General features: G+C 36.8%; 1 protein-coding gene across 1 annotated transcript in view; it reads left to right on the top strand.

Moving 5' to 3' along the window:
* The window catches only part of BNC2 (basonuclin 2), a 322953-nt gene extending 305586 nt beyond the window's left edge, over nucleotides 1-17367 (top strand). Inside the window, 1 exon segment of the mRNA XM_008632568.2 lies at nucleotides 16521-17367. Within this exon segment, the coding sequence (XP_008630790.2) occupies nucleotides 16521-17181 (661 nt within the window). The 3' untranslated portion in view covers nucleotides 17182-17367.
* The last annotated feature ends 3561 nt before the right edge of the window (nucleotides 17368-20928 follow it).

Raw genomic sequence — 20928 nt, 5'->3', positions numbered from 1 at the left:
AGCTTCCTTTTGAACAGAAAGACATCTTTCCAAGTAACTTTTTATATGGAAAAGAGAGAGGTGGGAAGAAGATAAGTTCCCTTGAGAAATGAGCACTTGAATGGAAAGATTTGTCCTTGAGGAATGAATTCTCTCTGGTGTCAGAGAAGGTCTTTCCTGCAAGTGAGAAGAAAGGGCCAGTGGCCACAGTGGTTAGATTCCTCTCTGCTCTCTTTCCCAGCCTCATCTGTGAGTCTTGTCCCAGCAGACACTGAGTTTGCCTTACAAAGAGATAGGTGTGATTATTCCTTGAAGTCAGCACTGAATTACAGCTGCTCAGGGAATGATCCTGAACTGTGAATGAAACATGTGGATGGGAGCAGGGAAGAATTATTTCCTGACCAAAGGGGACGGTAATGCCAAAGTTTCATCTAAGTCTGTGTTGAAGAGCACATCCAGAGGTAAAGGTCTGAATGGTGCAACTTCTTAGAGCAGTTGGCTTCATTTTGGTCTCTCACCTATAAGAGCCAACGATTTTGTGGTCAAAACCAGTGATGAAAGAGGTGACAGGTGGGCCTTTTGCCTTCATTAGGTCTCGTTGAGAAACTGCTTTTTTTTTTTGAGGAGACAGAGCCATCTTCTCAGTTAGACCTAGTGCATCCTAAAACCCCATTTCACCTCAGTACTGACACTATTAAAATCAGTGGGTTTTAGACTAGGACACAACATTAATAGTAATATCAAAGGAAAGGTAAAAGGAAAACCATGTTTCCTCTCTCTCAAAGCATGGAAAATAAATTAATTCTCAGTGTACCTGTCCAGAGGAACAAAGTGAAAACTTTTAATCTTGTCTGTCTGCTACTTAAGTAGAACTATTCATTGCTCAGGTTTTTCTTTCAGGTTTAAGTTTTCTCAAAAAGTGAGCATGCATGCATATGCCTGTGCATGTGTGTGTGTGTGCGCGTGTGTGTTCCACAAGATGGGAAAGGTAATTGAGCCCCATGAATAAATTTAAAAACAAAATAATATCTTCTCAGGGTGACTTATAAATAAATATGAGGCAACTATTGGCGCCAAGTGTGATCATGACATTTGATTGCAAGTTAAATCAGTCCAGATTTAAAAATGTAAACTCCTTGATTTGTATGGATCAAGACATCTGTAGGTGGTTTATTAAAACCTGCTGATGTTTCCAGAACTAAATTTGTGCAGATATGGGCCTCTGGGTAGCTGTATTGAAAAAGCAGATACATACTTTTTGTCTGGTTACCTGACTTCCGGCCCTGTACAGGTGTGCTTGAATAAATTAACATCAGTTACCTATGATGAGCCACTGCACACATTATCAAGGGAGGTGAAGATGTGAGAAAGCTGTTACCTGCCTCCTGTTATCACCTCCCTGACACAACAGTACCCATTTTTTCATTGTCCTACCAGGCTTGGAATCTTCTACAGATAACTTTTTAGAGAATTATTTTCTATAAATGCACTCAATTCCAGTTCCAAGAAATAAAATACTTTGCGTCTGTCCACGGTAATTATTCCTGTAATTCCCCAAATATAATTAGCTGTCATATACAACTTGAATTTCCTCCAATAAGAACAAGGAAATCTGGTTTTAAGACATTAGGTGTTTGATGAACCATTTGTCAAGAGACAAAAATGATATCTGATAAATTTTTAAAAATATAAACACATTTTACACCTGTACTATTGTTTCTGGACGTGATGCAGTTCATGAAGAGACTAGCTGCATATCCAATACAATTGAATGAACCATTAGGTTTTCTCTTGCAGAGACACTAAGACGTGTGTCATTGCTAATGTTCACATAACTCTTCCTTACACAAGAGAAGCTGTATCATAAAGAAACATTTTGTGCCACCCCTAACACAGATCTACTGATCTAACCTCTTCCATGAGTAGTCATGTTGAACAAAGACTGCCTGTCATATTGCATACTCACCAATGTGAACAGAAGAAGAGGAATTAAAACTAGAATGCATAGAAAAACTGTCTTCATAAGATTTTTAAATAGCATTTAAAAGAAAATAGATAAATTGAGGCACAAGGCTACTTATGTAAGTAAATATTGAAGGATCAGTTCTGATGTGGAGGGAATTCTTTTCCAACTACATACAGTCATTTGTTTGGGGTCTGAATTGGAAGTGGTGGTTGTTTTTAAAAACCACCTGCTGTCTACATTATCTTGTTCTGCTTTGGTATACAAAATTGTATCACTTAGGGAGGGAGAAGACAGTTTTTTGTGCAGTTCAAGAAGTCTCATTTTTATATGAACTTGCAAATAAGCCAAGGTATTTTCAGTGACCTGAAAAGCTTATTTAAACAAACTGCTACACCAGAATTAACATAGGTGGGAAACATAAGTAAACATTGAAAAGACTAGCCAAAAGCAAAACATGTATTGAGCAATATTTTCCCCCGGTATGTGCTGTGACAAATAGTGTAAATGTTTAATGTGTTTTGTCCAAGTTTCCTACATAAATTCTGTGTGTTTTCCGTTTGGTGAACAAGGTTATTCAGGAAGACAGGACTGGGGACATGAAGGCCTATCATAATACCCTAGTTGCCCCTAGGTTGCTAGGAAAACACTGGAAGAGTCACCAATATTTCAGAGAGTGAGAGACAATTAGTTTCAATTTATCTGAGTAAATGTAAAGCTGTACCCCATATATGAAGATGTCCCATCTTCCCTAGAGTCTTTTGGAAGTGGGTTAAATAAAACATCTACTCACATTAGTTCCCACAAGGAAAGGCTCTAGCTGTTCTTTTAAACTTAGCAGCAAAAGGCTGTAAGATTTCTGCTATAGAGAAGGAAGCTGTACTTTACAGATAGAAGATAACACCAGGACACTACTTCCAAAAGTCTGGGTGGAACAAGACTCTGCAACTTGAGAGATGTGGTCCTCTTAGATTTAGGAGTCTGGGGAGAAATAGTGAAGGGTGAGGGAAACACATTTGTGGCAATGTGTTCTCTGCTCTTTGGATTCACAGCTCTCAGTGAAGGACAGAGACACTCAGGCAGGTAAATGCTGTCATACATACATTCATGATCCATTCATTTGCTAGTTGTGCATGTCCGTTTGAAAAGAGAAACTTTCAATTAAAGAAGCAAACTTTCCATAAATCTTATACCTTGACCAAAGATTACTAATAGCTGAGACCATTTGCTTTCCCCCATAATGACAATGCTGCTCTTTCCCCTAGATTTGAGCTGTTTCATTCATTGGAACATGAACTGAGTGACTGTGTTGGGACATGTATGAATTAATGTGAGTAAGAAAATTGGTGAGGCAAGTCCGACAAGCAAAAACAAACAAACAAGCAAACCCATAACCAACCAGCCAACCAAAAAAAAAAACTACACCAAAAAAAACCCCAACAAATACTCCCTCAAAAACTGAAAGACGGAAAATTTACCAGGTGTAGAGATCTCCAAAAAGTTACAACATTTTTTGGATGATAGTGTGCCAGTCCTATCAGTATATCTAGACAGAGGCTGACATTTCAAAATATATTTTGAGGTAGAATTATGTAGCAGGTGACCAGTATAATAAAACAAAGATCATTTCGATTTCTATTCTACTGCTTTTTGACAAAATATGTCTTTGCTACTGAGACAGGTGAGGTGGGAGAGTTTTCCACTGAAATATGTCTTAGTAAAAGACATTACTCAAAAAATAGTTGGCAATTATTGGGCTCTGGGTAAAAAAACCCCCACAAAATCCAACTTCTCTAAGTCTGGGGCATTTTTTATGATTATACAAGGTGCTAGTCATTAGCAAATATGACAGGAGTAAAAGCAAATCTGTGAAGTAGAGCCTATAGTTTCAGAAATATACCGTTGAGTTAGAAAGTACTAGGGGTAAAGCTAAATGTACTGCTCACTACATATCTCAGGGTGATCCTGAAGAAAGACACACAGAGTTATGAATGAGATTTAAGTGCTCCACAAGTCAAGAGACCACTGTATAGGCACTGCAAGTGCACTGCAAGACACTGTGCACAGCTTTTCACTACCCCTTAATCCTGACCTGAAGGACTTGCAGTTTGCTGTCCTTTGTCTTCAGGCTAGCAGTGCCATGTACCAGTATATGTGATGTTATGCTGTTGTACTTCAGTAGAAACCACTCATTCACGTCCAGCACGTACACATAAAATGTTCTCTAATGGTATCTCTAGAGGTACCTCAGATGGTCTTTTGGGGCCCGAGGTAACACAGGAATACTTCAGGTGAGATACCACTTATGGCTCATCACAAGTTGACCTTTTAATGGCAAACACTGGATATTTCCTGACAACAGTTTTAGGCCAACTACTTCTAAAGAAAATCTAAGGCTTTTTGTAGCACTCCCTGCTTTCCAGCAACATCTTTTAAATGAGCTGTTTGTCATGTGCTAAGCAAACTTTTTTTAAAATTTTTAATTAGGAATTTATTTCACATTTAACCTTGCCCTAAATAGCATTGCTTTAAAAGATATGTCTAAGAAATAATTTAACATTTTTGCCATGAGGCACCTTCAAGCTTCATATAAATGGACCTGGAAGAGAAATAAAAGAGTTTTAGATTTTCCAGAAATGTACGCTCTCATAAAAGAGAAAGAATTGCAGGACTTTGTTGGCATTGTGTAAAAATGTAAAATGGTTTGTTTTGTATGGGGAAAACAGGGGGAGAGAAAGAAAGGATAAGATTGTAATAAGAAGATATTTTTTGCTGTCACTTTGGTTTTTCTTTTTTTTCTTTTTTTTTCTTTTGAATAAAAAGGGGGAAGAAGGCCCCAAGCTGTATGTCTGTGTCAAACTATATGAGTCTGAAACACAAGATGTAAATTATAGGGTTTATAAGTTATTATTTCCAATGTCACTGATTTTGATTCTAGTGCTTTACAAACTCTATTGCTTATTTTATTAACTCGGGAAAAGTGTTTCGCATTTCCAGTTCAATACATTTTTTTTCCTTTCTTTCCCTCTTCCTCATTCTCTCTCCTTTTCTTTGTTATGCCAGAATAAAGAAAGCAATTACAGTTCAGCCACTTGCAACCAAAAATACAAATGGGACATAGTTAATTTTGCTGCCTGTAAACCTTAGGTTGTACTTTTGTGTTTTACACACAATATGTGGAAATAAAAATAGACCAAACGTATATGTGTGTCTGTGGATGCGTGTACTGAAACAAAGACATACATTATGTTTTTAGATAAGGATGTAAAAATACAATGCATAGAAAGAGAACTTGGATTCCCTCTCAGAAGGTAAATGAGCCCTTGTTTCAAGAAGAATATGCACACAGGTTATATATTATGCAAGACTGAAAACCAGGATTTCATGAGGAGGGGTCTTGGAAGGAAGGATAACAGAACCTGCGCTGGATGTCTCTCAGGTCTGATAGCCAGATAGGGGAACAGCACTAATTCTGCAGCCTTTTTAGTCTGTTCTGTCACAGAAGGGGCACTGCTGGGTCAGTCAGCTCACTAGTAATTGTGTTTTACAGACTTCTAAAGCAATTGGCTCAGTCAGTCCCAATTCAATAAAAGTGTAGAGCGAGAGTGAGAGCACTTTTGTTCTATTTTTTACTTGAAATTATTTCATTCAGCAGTCTGTCTTTTTTATTACCAGGATTTGACATTAGCACTCCAAGCTATATTAGCATCCATTTCAGCAGTTCAGTAATGGTATTAAAAAAACACTTAACTTCAACGGTGAATGGTTGTATGACAGTACCATAAAAATCCACATTAAAAAAAAACTTATGTATTTGTCCCTGCAAATTATTTTTCACTCATTTAACCACTTCAAAACTACACTCTCTTGACTGGTGTTTGCAAGAGCTTTAGCAGCAAGGAAGGCTTGTAAAGGGGCTGCAACTGCAGCAACAATGGCATAAAGAGAAAAATGAAGACATTTAAAGAAGAAAAATGTGACTGGAACATGCAAGCACACATACATATACAACAAAGACCTTTCATTTTGAGTTGGTGCCTATCATTCATCAAATGAAGTAAGATTTTTAAACTCAAATCACTTGAGGTAAAATCTTTGGCATCTTTCAGATTTCTGGGATTTAATTTTGAACCCAGCACTCTCCAAGCTTGGGACGGCAGCCTAACTATCTTGGCACTGCCGCACATTCATAAATGACTGCATTAGGTTCTAAATTTTGATTAAACATTCTGTAATTAATCAATGGTAGACATGAAGCAGTTGGCAAGGTCCAGAGCTACAAAATGTTTAAGACATAAAACATTACAAAGTAATTAGAATGTGCTCCTTCAAGAGAAGGATTGCCTTCAATAAAGAGGTAAATGATAGCATCATGTTTATTGTGGACGTAGGCAGCCAGTGCAATATGATAAACTGCAGGAGATACACATATCAGTAATCATCCACATTATTAGTGTCATTAATCATAATTCTAAAAATATGACAGCAGCAGCCAACTTTTTGACCAATTTTGCCTCTGCCTGTTGGCCGTTATAACTTCACTAATAGACTGCAGAGCTCCTGTGCGTGGCAGTTTGCATTGAGAATGGAAGGTTAATTATATTTGAGCTGCTGATTCCTTCTCTCCTCGGAAAAGACTGAGCACTTTGACAATCCCAGGAGCTCACTGCTGTTAAACCAGTAAAAGTACTTTATTGAAATTTTCTTTGTTGGTCAGGAATGAGTAGATGTTTCAAATGAGATATAAGCGCCAGGCTGGGACGGCTGTTAATGTTTCTTCCAAAATAATCCTTGGACAGCAAGCTGAACTTAGAAATCTTTGCACATTCTCTTGTGGATGAGTAAAAAGTTGAGAATTTAATAAATGCTGACAATAGCATGTATAGAAGAATCTCAGAGGATAGAAATCACTGAGGAGTCGGGGCATCAATGGAGGGAGGTTGTAGGATAATCAGCTATCAGTTGACCTGATAGGGGTACTTATTTAGTAATGTAAAATTACTAATAAAGGAACCCTGTTGAAATGCCACATCATATTTGGTTTTATGTTTCCTCTGGTATTATATAAATAAGCCAGAGTTTTTAGACAGATGAACATTAGGAATGAGAATTACTATTGCATTTTGACCAAAATAAATGGTTTACAGATTTGCTGCGGAACCTGAAATCATGCAAAACTATCACTGGATCTCAGGTTTTATTATTATTTTGAACTTGAGGTTCAATCAGTAAAGAGTCTGTAAATCTTCTAAGCAAACCATGAGATAATGTGTTGCCATGCATCAACATCTGAGAGAAAAGATTGGTTTGAAAGCAGAGTTGGGGAAAGCTAGGAGTTCTGCCTGAATTTTATTTTTATTTTTGCATTTACTGAAACTTGTAATTCAGTAAAATTCATGAGTGGGAATCTGAACTGGAGGGTCTGTTTGTGTAAAAACTTGCAAAATTATCACATTTGGCTGTAATAGTAAAATGAAATGAAGGATGAAAATTTCTGATTACAAAATTTGAATCATATAATATTTAGATGATTTAGGTTTGAAAATAAATGTTAATGCATGTATTCTTCATCCCTTCAGTATTTCTTAAGGTGAAATTGGGTCCAATAATTTAGTACCTTGTGTCAAGGACCAGGAAATACTTCAACACAGAGGATATGAGGACTTAATGCATGACTGCAGTGTGCTGCACCAGCTAAACTTTTCTGTAGAGCTTGTGTAAATTGTAGAAACAGTTTTGGAGTGATAGTGGTGCTGAGCACCTGTTATGCCCATCAGAGGACCTTGTCATATGTATAATGACCTTCTTGTGCATGTAACATTGCGACACTGTATTAGTTCACTCAGAAAATATTCTGTCAGATAAATCCTCTTATTCTAAACTTTCTCATCGAGTCTGGTTATTAGACAAGAGTGCAGGCTATTTTGTAATGAGTCTGTTTTGCTTCCAGGCAGCTAGTAAAGTGAGAGGTTGAAATGTTGTAACGCAGTTTTGATCACTTCTGAGTAACTTTGGCAAGTACACCGGTCGTTGTGCTTTTTGTTTGTAACATCTTTTGATCTTTAATGAACAACAATAGTAATATTTTAAGAGTGTGACATAACCTCAATGGTTCTGAGCACACACAACAGTCGTGAAAGCGTAATTCTGTTCGCAGCATAAGGACTGTTTCACTAAACACCTCAACAGGTATGTACTGAATTATTGGACCTTTCAAGTATCCCAAACCTGACAGATTTCTTTTTAAAGAATTATTTGGTAGCAAACATTCCCATCAAATATCAATTTCATATTTAACCTGAGTATTTGCTCACACAGTCAACTCCCCTGCCTTCCTAAATGCTATCACTGCATTAACATTTTTTATGCATTCCATGGTGATGATAAATTGTTTTCTGACTCTAACTGTGGCTTAAGTATGCAAAAGACAGTTTGCCACTGCCAACAAACCAATAATTCTCACTAGCATCTTCAGAGTTACAACATTTATAAAGTTGCAAAGTGGAGTAAACAAACCATCTGTTTGGCTTTACCATATATGTCATGCTCTCTTATTAGCATATTACGATTCATTTAGTAAACAAATTTGGTGATTTTGTTCATGTCAAAGTTAGAGGGAGCTTGACGATGATTAACATTCCTGGGACAGGCACATTAATACATTGCTTCCTCTGCAAAGTTAAATGGCTTCTCAGGAGAATCACCCCTTGTTGACAAGATGAGACTGTCAATTTTGTTTGCCTGCCACATTAGGGGCCGTAAGGGGATGGGAAGCTCTGAGAAAGAGGAGCAGTGTAGGCAGCATAATTCACTGTGAATTGAAAAAAGAAGTCTAATTCTGATAAATGGTCGACCCCAATACATCCTACCTGTTATTACAACAGACGTGCCGTATCTGTGCAGTAAATTAGTTAAACCCCTAAAGAGTTTGATGGGAGCTTATCTTCAAGTGAATAATTTGAGTGTAGAGGGAGCTGTCTTCGTGACCAGTGTGAGTGATTTGTTTCATATTGAAAGGGATTGAAATGACTGGGCTCCACATCTTTAATTTGCAAGAACTTGCTTGTCCTTTATTTCCTGTATTTAATAAGCACTGGGGTTTTTTTTGCTTTTTTTAATAGATGCTGAACTGTATTTTACCTTTTGGATTTTCTTCCTATGCAAGGTTAATATTTTTCAGTTTCTATGCAATTTCAGGCCTCAAGAACTCATGCCATTACCCTGTTCCCAAGTAGCATAGTATTTTTTCCTTGACTCCTTCTAAAGTCTATCCCCTATACCTACTTTTCCCCTTACACTTAGAGGCAAATTAAATATGATCAAATACATGGAAGCACTAGTGTACAGACTTAAACCTTGTCCTTGTTCAGATAAATGTGGATTTTACAATTTAGGTCAGGTCAGGATTTCGAACCATTATTATCTTTGCTTAGATTTATGGATTTTTTTTCTTTTTAATTGAAAAAAAATCCCAAAACAAAACAAAACCAAAACCTTTATCAAAGACTGCTGATAGAGTGGCAAAATTAGAACAGTAAGTGAGAAAATAATTTCTTTAACAGTTTCCATTACTAATTAAATTCGAGGAACTGTTTTATTGTTGATTCTCTTAAGCAAGTGGGGGAAATTATTGCTGTTTCTTTCTTGAAGGAATATCAGAATTGAGGCCATATCTTTCTCATAAATATGTACGCTGTTATATTTAGTCAGAGTCTTACTTTCTGGTTCTTTGATTTTAGCTGCATGAAACTCAGCACTTTCAGTCTGCAGAAATTCTGAGAAAGCATAAAATTCTGGGTTTACTTTCTGTAATGTTCACATATTCTGGGCCTTTCTATGAGTTTCAGGCTTAAACAAGCAGGAAAGGGACATGAAATTGAGGTAAGACCACAATACTTTGCCATATTACCAAATTGTGTTAGCAACTAAAATCATGTGAAAATTTAAAACAAAACCATAAGTCTTAATTCTCTTTGAGGTGAAGAGAAACAAAGAAAACTTTCCTTTAACATTTCATTATAGGTAAAAATATAGGTTGAATACTGAGCTGAAAATCTGTGTGGAAAAAGTCTCACAGGAGGTACAATGAAAGTTTCTTGGTTTATGATATTTTAAACCCAATTGATAGAGCTTAGTTTTAAACTAAGTGTAGCAGGAGGATAGCTTTTATGGCCCTGTAGACCAGAGCAGTTACTTCCATATCCAACTTTAATAAGAGGTTTGTCAATTTGTACATAAACCAGCAGACAATTGTGTTCTGACCTTTGATTCTTTAACAAAACCTACTTCCAGCTGCTGAAGATTGTGTGGTTTTAGGTTTTGTAATCCAGTAGTAGCTTCTTTCTTTTTAAAACCAAAAATAAAACAAACCTACTATCACTTGGAAAAAAACATAATTTGACAGAAAATAATATTATGTTGTCTTTACATGCATTAAGTCTCAAAATATAATTTTATTGTGTTACTTAATGCTGGGTTCACTTATTGATCTTAAAACAAAGCTGATCAAATACTTATGGCCTCCTGCTGTCATGTTCTGTTTGTGATTTCTTTGCAGTGTTAGAGTGCTAAGGCTAGGGTATATTAATTTATCAAATCATGTGTTTGCCAGAAAAGGCATTTTCAGAATATCTGAAATGTCTGAAACCGGGATGGTGGCTTTTTTGGAAGCATAGGAAGAACAGCTGTGGCTGGGTACAATCAGAAATGTTGAAATGGATCATTTCAGAATTTTAATGAACAATACTGTATACTTTCATGGTTCACTGAGGTCTTTATCAGGGAACTTTGTTGCTTATGGTCAGCCAAGGAGAAGCAAGGGCCCAGTAGCTAGGACATTTAACTGGGGCATCAGTTGTCTTGTCTTTTCTGCCTCACTACATCAAGCAGTGGAAAGTGGGTTTCCATAGTCCCTAACTGACTGCCCTAACAACTGTATTTCTCTTTCATTCTCACTCTCTTTTTCTCTCTCATCCCACAATATTTAAGTACAAACATACATTTGCTCTTGCTAAAATAATTAAGAAAATAATGTTATATATTTAATTTTCGACAACCTGCCCTGTCCTGAACTGCAAATATATTCAACCTAATTTTTCATGCAGTTGGTTTTGTGCCCTCTATAATGCTTGAATCTAAATAAACAGTGCTATTTATAATCCAAATTCTCTAACTCTGCTCTGTGCATCCAAGATGAGGTTTGCCCCACTGCAGATAGGACTGCAGCTATGGGTGCATCCACATTTGGCCTTGAGTCATCCATAGAATTCATGCCAATTTCTATACCAGGACAAATTCTGCTCTGATAAATTCCTTCTCACTCACTTCAAAATGAAATTAAAAGACTGACTAAAGAAAAATAAACTAAAGTGGCCATTAAATGTTTTCTTTCCAACAAATGGACAGTAAATTAACAAAATCAGATTCATTGACAAGTGTAGAAAGAAACTGCTGAAGAGATCCCAGTCTGGATTTATGATCTGTATAAATAGAATGTACATTTAATTGACCATATTTCCTAGGCTTATAATTCCCTTCCTTCTCTTGGTGGATAGTGCATCTGTCACTGAGAAGCTCGCTAGTAGTAGGTGGGGTGGAATCAACAATGAATTGTAGTTAAGGAAGAATACTTCCATGAACTTCACAAGAGAAGGAAAATACTGCTACCAGTGGGATCATGCTGAGAGTCAGGGAGCTGCTGTAACTGCTGTAGGATTGTGCACTGCACTGCTGCCAAAATTCCTGTCTGGAAGGGCAGTGGTGAACTCAGAGGTTGACACTTCACCACAGCCAGAGATTTCATGTGTATCATCATCATCCTCAAGGCAGGACTGTTCCATTCTTATGGCCAAATCCACTCTAGTGAGGACTTTGCACACACTTTTGCTTTCCACATATACAATTAATTAATAGTAACCTGAAAAAAGAGTGGTATTTATGTCAAAAATCAGTTATTCTGCGTCCTAGAGTTTGCCACAGCAAGCTACATTTCAAAACATCTTGGAAAAATACTCTTTTCGTTTTTAAGGGTATCTGACACATAGTACTGAGGTAAACAGGTGTTTGGACATTATTTGGCACAGATAGGATTTTCAGAACTAAACCTCCTCACCATCCCTTGTTGCCTAGGAGCGGGTAGGTATAGTAACAGAAGTAGAGTGAGATACGCCTTTAGTTAAACTCATTTGATGTTGTATTTCTGTCTGGAAGACTTCAATCACCAGCTGTCTTTACACAACATTTCCACTGTGAGGATCAAATGCCATTCTGGTAGTTGATGTACAAATAAGCAATCTAGGAAGTCCAGAGGCATTCAAAGGACTTCATTAGGCCAAATATTTTGTTTCATACACACATATATATACTTCTGCGAATCATTTATGTTCTTTAAGTTTTTTTCCTGCAGATACAGCAGCAATTGCAGCGCAAAGGACACCAGAGATGGCCTTGAATTAGCTAGCTCAGGTATGAGGAATAATGAAGCCATGGCAAGCTGAAGCTCAGCAGGTTTTGGCATATTTTGCTTCAGGATTTTCTGTCTGTTTGATAGCAGTGTTCATGCATTACCACAAATCACTCTGCCCAGGCTGTGCCTCAGCTTACTCAGGGACCATTGTTTACACATACCTGGGAGCAGTATCTGGAGGAGGAAGAGGTAAGCAGCTTTGTAAATCACATCAGAGAACAGAATAGCTGAAGCAAGGAACTGCAGGTGTCCTGGGGAGGAGCAGATGAACAAGATGACAGGTGGTTAGCATTGGCTGAGGGCTTCTAGGGGACTTCCTAGGGCTTGGGAGTGACAAAGCAGAGGAGAAAGAGTTGGATTAGGATGGAAAATCTCTGCTTGTTATGGAGAAGGGAGTCCGAGACTTTGGGGTTTTTAATAAGATTTCAAAACTTCAGTGTCTAAATAAATGAATTTTTTTCACAATTCATTCCTCCTTCTCCACCAGAATGTTTTCGCATATGATATTTAGGGACAGTATTAAACACAAGTGAAATAGATTAAGAAATGTATGTAAAGGAATCAATTCTTTTGAACTGTGGTTGCATAATGGAAATCGACTGCTATGAATGAACCTATGTTCAGAAGTTATGAACAGCAGATCTAATGCACTGCCATGAGTTCATCTTTATTATTGCATTACACCTGAATCAATTGATAAAGTAGCTTCTTTTTAAGGCTAGGAATGGCACTTAATTGAATAAAAGTCAATGTAATTATATTAGGAGAATCCAACAGTACTGCTGACAGCGGAAAAGGGACACTACTGAGCAGAGTGCCAGAACTGGTCCGCACATTTCTGCACATCGTTTGCCTGACAGATATTATGGGCTGGTACATACTTTAACTAGATTACTGATTGCTACTGCTGTAAGTGAGAATTGAATAAGGGAGGCATCTCTTCTTATCAGAGCATCAGCAGAGTTTGCATCCTTACACTGGTCTTTCTCAGAATGGCCTCTGTCTATCTGGGGCTTGGTGGCCCCCTCTTTAACTCGGCAATTTATTCTTATCTCTTCATTTAGAGAATGCTGAAGTTATTTTCACTGCATGCCTGACTGTTGTTTTTCTCAGCAGCAAACCAAGGAAATCGTAAGCACGGATGCATGGAAGCAACAGTTACAGTTATCCTGACTAGTTTGTATGCTGAAACAAATTCCCATAACACAGGAGTGAGGAGGAGAAATCATAAGTATACACCTGAGGACTTTATGAATAGTTTGCAGTTAGCCTTATGATGATAAGCGCAAATGAGCTTTTATGGTCATTTAATAACTCTGGTCAGTGTGGACAGGCCTTCACAGTACTGCACTTAGCAACTTTACATGGAGCTACATTCCATTTGAAACTAGGAAGGCAAGGGACCATCAGGACTACTGTTTATCATTCATGTATGTGAACGCTGCATGCATATGTTCAGAACTCATCTGTGGATAATAATGGGGATGGTGTGAATATGATTTGATTAATTTGCTTTATGTTTTCTGTATTGTGTGATTGAGTCAGTATCCATCAGAACAACAGTATAAGTGATATTACAGCTGACAAAAACCAGTTTCACAGTCAAGACTTTTTTTAAAGTCTGTGTTTTATTGGTTTCAGATTTTTTTTTTTTAACCAGATATGTCTGGATTGGAATGTGAATTTGTTCTCTCTCTCTCTCTCTCTCTCTCTCTCTCCTCCCCCTCCCCCTTTCTTTCTCTTCTCTCCTCTCTCTCTCTCTCTTTTGTGATCTCAATTTAGCAAAAGATTAGAAAGCTGATCTTATCACAAGGTAAGCTCAGCCTTCCTAAGTGCAGTGTGGGGATATGCATAATTACACTTCTACGCCTCAAAAAGGCAATAGTGCTATACTTGCTTGTGTGAAAGGAGTATTTCCCACGTGGGACAAAAGCAAGAAATACTCTCCACTTTTTCCACCCTTGCCCATACCTCTCAACTGTTTCTCAGTAGGAGAGAAGTCCTCTATTCTAGACTGCCCCCTTACTGGAATAATTGAATCCCAAGCACACACAATTCAATTAAACTGCATTGCAGTATCAGTTTTATGTCAGAAAAGAGTTACCTGCATTTGCAGGTGAGTGGGACAGATCAGTTCTATTGCTGTTTGTTTAATCCCTTAAGTTATGTGCAACAGATAAATGAATCACAAAGTACGTGTTAGAAAATTACAGATTTACTCCACATCAATTTAATCTTCCTACTTTTGCATTTGCTTTATTTATTTGCATTGTATTGCTGTACCATGTTTTGAACTTCAGTTGGTTGAGAGGTATGTTTCAAAGGGTTTCTTAAAATAAAAGCTTCCAATAAGGAAATATTGCTCATAGCTATTGTTCCTCTTCACCCTTTTTTGTTAATGTAGGACCTGAATGTCTGTAAAATATTTGATCATTGTTATGTCTTCCCATGACAATTTTATACCTAGTGCTTTTTGCAAATTAAGCTATTCCTATGTTAAAATTCTCTCTTTCTCTCTCTCTTTCCCCACCCTTCTCCCACTCCCCACACCCCCTTCTTTTTCCTCCTACATTTGGGCTCTGATCTGCAATTTATAATGGGCAGACAGACTGGTGAGTCTGCATGTTGTAAATTGCGGGTTTGGGTCCTTAGCTTGCAAAGAATGTTATGCAGTAGAACTTCGCTAATTCTTTTTTTGCTGACTCAAAAATCAAGTCACCCTCCAAAGAAACTGAATAAATATTTGCCATTTCCACAGTAATGCTGCACATTCTGAAAACTGAACCCTAAAGTTTTCTGTTACTGAAAACTTTACACTGATTTCTTATACTTAAGCATTTCACCAAAACGAGCATGTTCTGTGGTTAGAGGTCTTTGATATCTGTCATGTTTGTTGGTTGAATCATTAATTCAGAAAACGCAGTTTTTCAAAGAGGGTTTCCTGACACTACTGCAAATCAGTGAGGTTCTACTGCAATGGATGAATAAAGCCAATGCCAAAAGTGGAGAGTAGAATGCAGTATTTCAAATAATAGGCTATTTTACACATTTACTAACCCAAAGGCTTACATTGTTTGCAAATGTAGAGCTTTATTTCTTGAGAGCAAAGGCCCAGATCCTGTAAAACACTTGAGAATATTTTAATTTGCATCTCTGGGGATCTGGTCCAAAACCCACTTCCATCAGTGACAGTTTTCCATTGTCTTGAATATCGGCAGTAACTTCAGCAAATACCTAAACCAAAACCACACTTAAGTTTTTTGATTTATTTGGGGCAAAATTCTCACTGCCATTAATAGGTTTTTTTTACTGGACACTAAATTGCTTGAGTCAATCAGCACTGCATACAGACAGTACAGGGAAAAGGACAGGGAAGAGTGGCAGTGACAACCTAGAAGGATGAAACCACCAACTTTGTTTAAGATTTTCAGAATCTTACATGTAGATTTCAAAGACTTGTTCTCTTAAACCCTTCAAGTCTTCTCCATTTTGGTTTGGCCTGATTCTGAATCCCTTTATGAGAGAATTAAATTACTTGAATCAGGACCTCTGACAATAACGTTATTCAGTTACTTTTATTTTACTCTCCTCCTATATTTCATTTACAGAGCTATGTGAGTACATATATATATAAATATAAACATATTTTTAGGTATGTATGGATGGATAAATAGCTAAAGACATGGATCCAGAGTAAGACATAGATAGACACACATGCATATATTTCATATATTAATATTTTTGCTTCTTGAAGGGAAGGAAAGTCACCAAGCATTCAGGAATCAAGAAGAGCATTTTGCATTTTCTGCTAGTGCAATTTATTTTTTTGTAAATTTCAAATAAAAGGGCTCTAGCTGCTGTTGGGGACTAATGTTGAGGAGCAGCAGCTGACAAGAAAAACAGTAAGGGGGGAATTTGCTTATTTTGTTTAGTTTTTATGTTGTAATTTGTCCACTTATAGAAAGACTGAAATTTTCAAGCAACATGGACAGGGGATATTTTTATGAAAAATTATCAATAAATCAGGATTTGGATTTGGTGCTTGATGACTGTATGTTTAATCAAAAATACTGTACATTTTTCCTTTTTTTCCCTTCCCTCTTCCTTTCCCAGACACAGTGCTAACATAAACCTGCACCGTAAACTGTTGACCAAAGAACTGGATGACATGGGCTTGGACACTTCACAGCCTTCTCTTAGTAAGGACCTCCGTGATGAATTTTTGGTGAAGATATATGGCGCTCAGCATCAGATGGGGCTTGACATAAGGGAAGACACATCCTCGCCTGCTGGTACTGAGGATTCCCATATGAATGGGTATGGCAGGGGCATGGCAGAAGACTATATGGTACTAGACCTGAGCACCACCTCCAGCATCCAGTCCAGCAGCAGTATCCATTCTTCAAGAGAATCTGATGCAGGAAGCGATGAGGGTATTCTCCTGGACGACGTCGATGGGGCAAGTGACAGCGGGGAATCTGCCCACAAAGCAGATGCCCCTGCCTTAGCTGTAGGTATGGGCACCGATGTCCCAGGATCACTCATGTTCAACAGTGTTTCGGTGAGCAACGGTGGGATAATGTGTAATATTTGCCACAAAATGTACAGCAACAAGGGAACCCTCAGAGTGCACTATAAAACAGTGCACTTGCGAGAAATGCACAAGTGCAAAGTCCCTGGGTGCAACATGATGTTCTCCTCTGTCCGTAGCCGAAATCGGCACAGCCAGAACCCCAATCTGCATAAAAACATTCCTTTCACTTCAGTAGATTAGGTCAAGGATGGACACAGCATAATGCCAGCTCTCAGAGAGGGCCCACTACATCTGAACTGCCATATACAGTTTCCCTTTATATATATATATATATATGTGTATATATATATATACACACACATAAATATACATATATATATATAATTTTTTTCTTTTCTTTTATAGCAAAAGAAAGAAACACCAGGTGCTTTTTCCTTTTTGTTGGTTGTTGGGGTTTTTTTTCTTTTTTTTTTTTTTAATAGAAACAAAATCCAGGACCTTTAATTTGGGGGAAGAGATCCTTCATGGAAAAAACAAAAACAAACAACAACAAAAAAAACCAAACTAAAAGAAAACTTGTAGCTGTCCCTAGTTCTGTTAGAATGTTCTTGGTCATCTCCAAAGAGACAGTTTGTTCTACACATAACTTGCCTGAAAAAAAAAGAACAAAAATAACAAAAAAAAAGAAAACAAACAAAAAAAAGAACAAAAAAAAAACCACACAAAAAACCCCTAAAAACACACAAAAAAATTGCAAACAAACAAAAAGAGAAAGAAAAAACAATCTACTTAGTTGTCTTTGTGTCTTCTAAGCATTGGGGATAACGTTCTACTAAGCATGGCTGTTACACTTGTATATATATATTGAGCCTTGACAGGCCTATGATGTAAAACAATTGTATTGATGGTGGTTTAACTCTAATTTTTTTTGCTTAATTTTTACAGTTACATTCAGCTGTTAGATAAGCAGGAAAAATAGTTTGCTGGCTAGTTTTACTCATTTATGTTAGCTTTAATGCACATTTTTAAAAGAACCACGGTCTTGTTTTAACTACCTGCTAGATATAATACAGAGGTGCTGGCATGCTTTACAGTACCTGTAATTTGATACAGTTTTTTTGTCTTGTACTATTACATAAATCCAGTCATGCACTTTTTCGTACACTACAAGGGGATGTGTAATAATATCCATGCTTTTTTTTTTCTTAAACTATTGCCATATTTTCAGTAAGTGTCTTTAAAAAAAATACACTTAGATAAAAGTGATCTGGTCAGTATGAGGGCATGAATGCCAAACAAAGAGTATTAGTGTTTAGTGTTAATACAAAAGTGCCAACTTTGCACACATTTTGAAAAAAGAAAATGTAGTTATTCACCATAACCACAGTTGTAGTTTTTGAACTACACACAAAAAAAATACTGGGGAGGGAAAAGGGGTAAAGTGAAATACAGAATTCTTGGTGCTTTTTTCAAGTGCCAATTATTACTAGAAACAATAGTGCATCCTTATTCCTTATATACTACATTGCATAAAAGAAAAAAAAAAACAGAATTGTGTCATGTGAACCAGTAGAAACTTTTTTTGTCAAACATGCATAATATTTGGGGATATAAATGCTGATACTACTTGTCACAGAACAAAGATGAATATAATTTTGTGTGCTTCTTATTATAGCCTGGATTTTTGTGGTGTTTAAAAAAAAATCAAAAGGAACAGGGAAATAATGTTAACTATGTTGTTCTGTAAAGTTGTCTTTTTTTGCAATGGAAAGTGCTGTAGTATGATTAAGGCATGTTTTATAGAAGCAATCAAAAGAAATTAATGGCAGAAGCACTTAGTAGCTCTGAAAACATATGCTGGACTTTTTATTGGGTAACTTTCCCTTTGGATAAAATTAGAAGACAGAGAAAAAGGATGTCTAGTTGTGTTAATGTTTTGTGTTTCACTCGCATGATTTGTCAGAAAATAACAAAAGTCCAAGAAAGATAGTGAGCAAGAGAGCAAGCATGACCAGGAGACAGAGAAGGAACAAGCAGTTGAGAAAGGCAGAGAGAAAGGAGGCTGCCCTCTGAATTTTTTTGTTTCCGGTGTTTACACATGTTGCTTGAGCTGGTAAACCACATTGGCAGCCTTTGTTACCACAACATACTGACTGAGGGATGGTATTTACTTAAGCTCAATACACAGCCAAAGCCATTAGGATGTGTGTTGTAGACTCTTTTCTTTACAAAACAAATAACAATAACAAAAGAAAAAGAAACAAACAAACAAACCCCCAAGGGATATTTCAGCATATAATAAAATATTCCTCCAGTGAGAATGTGTTCCTTTTCTGTATTTACTGACCCAGAACATTATTCTTCTTAGCAAAGTCAGAAATGCTCCATTGTTTCAGCTTGTCGCTGTATTGTTTTGCTGTGCATTTTGATTATTCTTACTTTTTATGTCCACTTGAGTACTTAACTCCTCTTACGTTTTCTGGAGGAAACTCTTAATACAGATTTCCTCTTTTTAAGTACTTTCTATGCATTTCAGTATTTTTGTTTCCAAAAATAGGAATCAATATCTAATAAATCAGTATTTCCAGTTGTAGAAAATAAAAGAACAATATTTCTAAATGAATTCTCACTATGTTCCTATGAGTTACAAGCCTCTGATCATTTTTTTTATTCTGTACACTCATGAAGCCCTGAAAATGTTTGTGGATTCCACAGAAACTGTAAGGAACATTTACCTTCTGGTTTAACAAAAAAAAACTTTATAGCAAAAAAGTAAGCTGTTTCACTGACATTCTTCTTTCATCTTTTTTTTATTTTCTTCAAAGTCTCAACTACTGCCTTGTTAAACTGAGTGGAGAGATCTGCTTTTCTTTGTTTTATGTTGTGCAAGCTCAGTTTGTGAGAAAGAGAAATTAGAACAGTAAGGGTGCATTCTTCCAAAACACATGAACCTTTGTAGTGTTACCTGTACTGCAATCTCATCTCTCCTCCCAGGCTAATAGGAATAAGTAATATGGAAATTCTAAAAAATAAAAGAACAAAAATTGAATTATATACAGAAAAAACCCCACTCTTTTGTAGAATGCATGGTATAAATAAATATAATTTTTAATGAAAAACACATTTGAGGTATATAAATAATTCTTCACTGAATGAATCGCTGTTCAGCATTCTCATTTCACTCTGTTTCTGTTAGAGGTCAAATGGGTTTGGTAAACTTGTTTGGAAATTTAAGCATCGTCTGTAGATAAATTCAGCAGATTATTGACATAGAAGAAAAAAAAAATATCTGTTTATTACACAAAATTGAACAACACATTCTAAAAAGTAAGGGGAAAGGGAAAAACTTCCAAACACTCTTAGAAGCTCACAAGTCCTACTCTTAATTTCATTCAGATTTTGCTTAAGATATGTAGGAGATATCATCTCTGTCTTGTGGACAGAATACAACTCACTGTTATTTTTAGGCAAATCTAGGCAAAAGTAGTTTATTCAGTGCTAGTGATACTAATGGCAGAACAGTCTTTTTTTTTGAAGGTCACTTACACTTACATTGAATTGAATGGCATTTCCCTCCTTGTGACTTAGCATGCATCTCTATGAGAATGTGTATTAGAATTTTTCCTGTGGTAGAATTTGTATCATCTGACGTTATCTGAAAAATTCATAAAGGGGCTGTGGCGTAGCAGCTTGGTTTTACTGAAAGTAGCATTTCTGGATGATCTCAGCAGAGACCCAGAGTGCAAGTGAGAATAATGACCAAACTTCTCATCTCTTCAGCACAGAACATGGCCTGTAATGGTGTGATGACATGATAAGTATTGTGCTGTTGCTTATGTTATCACAAACTTGTGGCTATCCCTTTGGTTTCCAACCTGTCAGTCTAAACCATTTTGCAAGAACTAGACCAACTTTGAGACAAATGCTCTTCCCTTTACATGAAGTTTGTTCCTTCTTTTTTGTTTCCTAGAGTTATTGTAGTCACTC

The sequence above is a fragment of the Corvus brachyrhynchos genome, unplaced genomic scaffold, assembly GCF_000691975.1.
Source record: "Corvus brachyrhynchos isolate BGI_N302 unplaced genomic scaffold, ASM69197v1 scaffold194, whole genome shotgun sequence".
Classification (NCBI taxonomy): domain Eukaryota; kingdom Metazoa; phylum Chordata; class Aves; order Passeriformes; family Corvidae; genus Corvus; species Corvus brachyrhynchos.
This window is presented reverse-complemented; position numbering and strand designations above follow the sequence as displayed.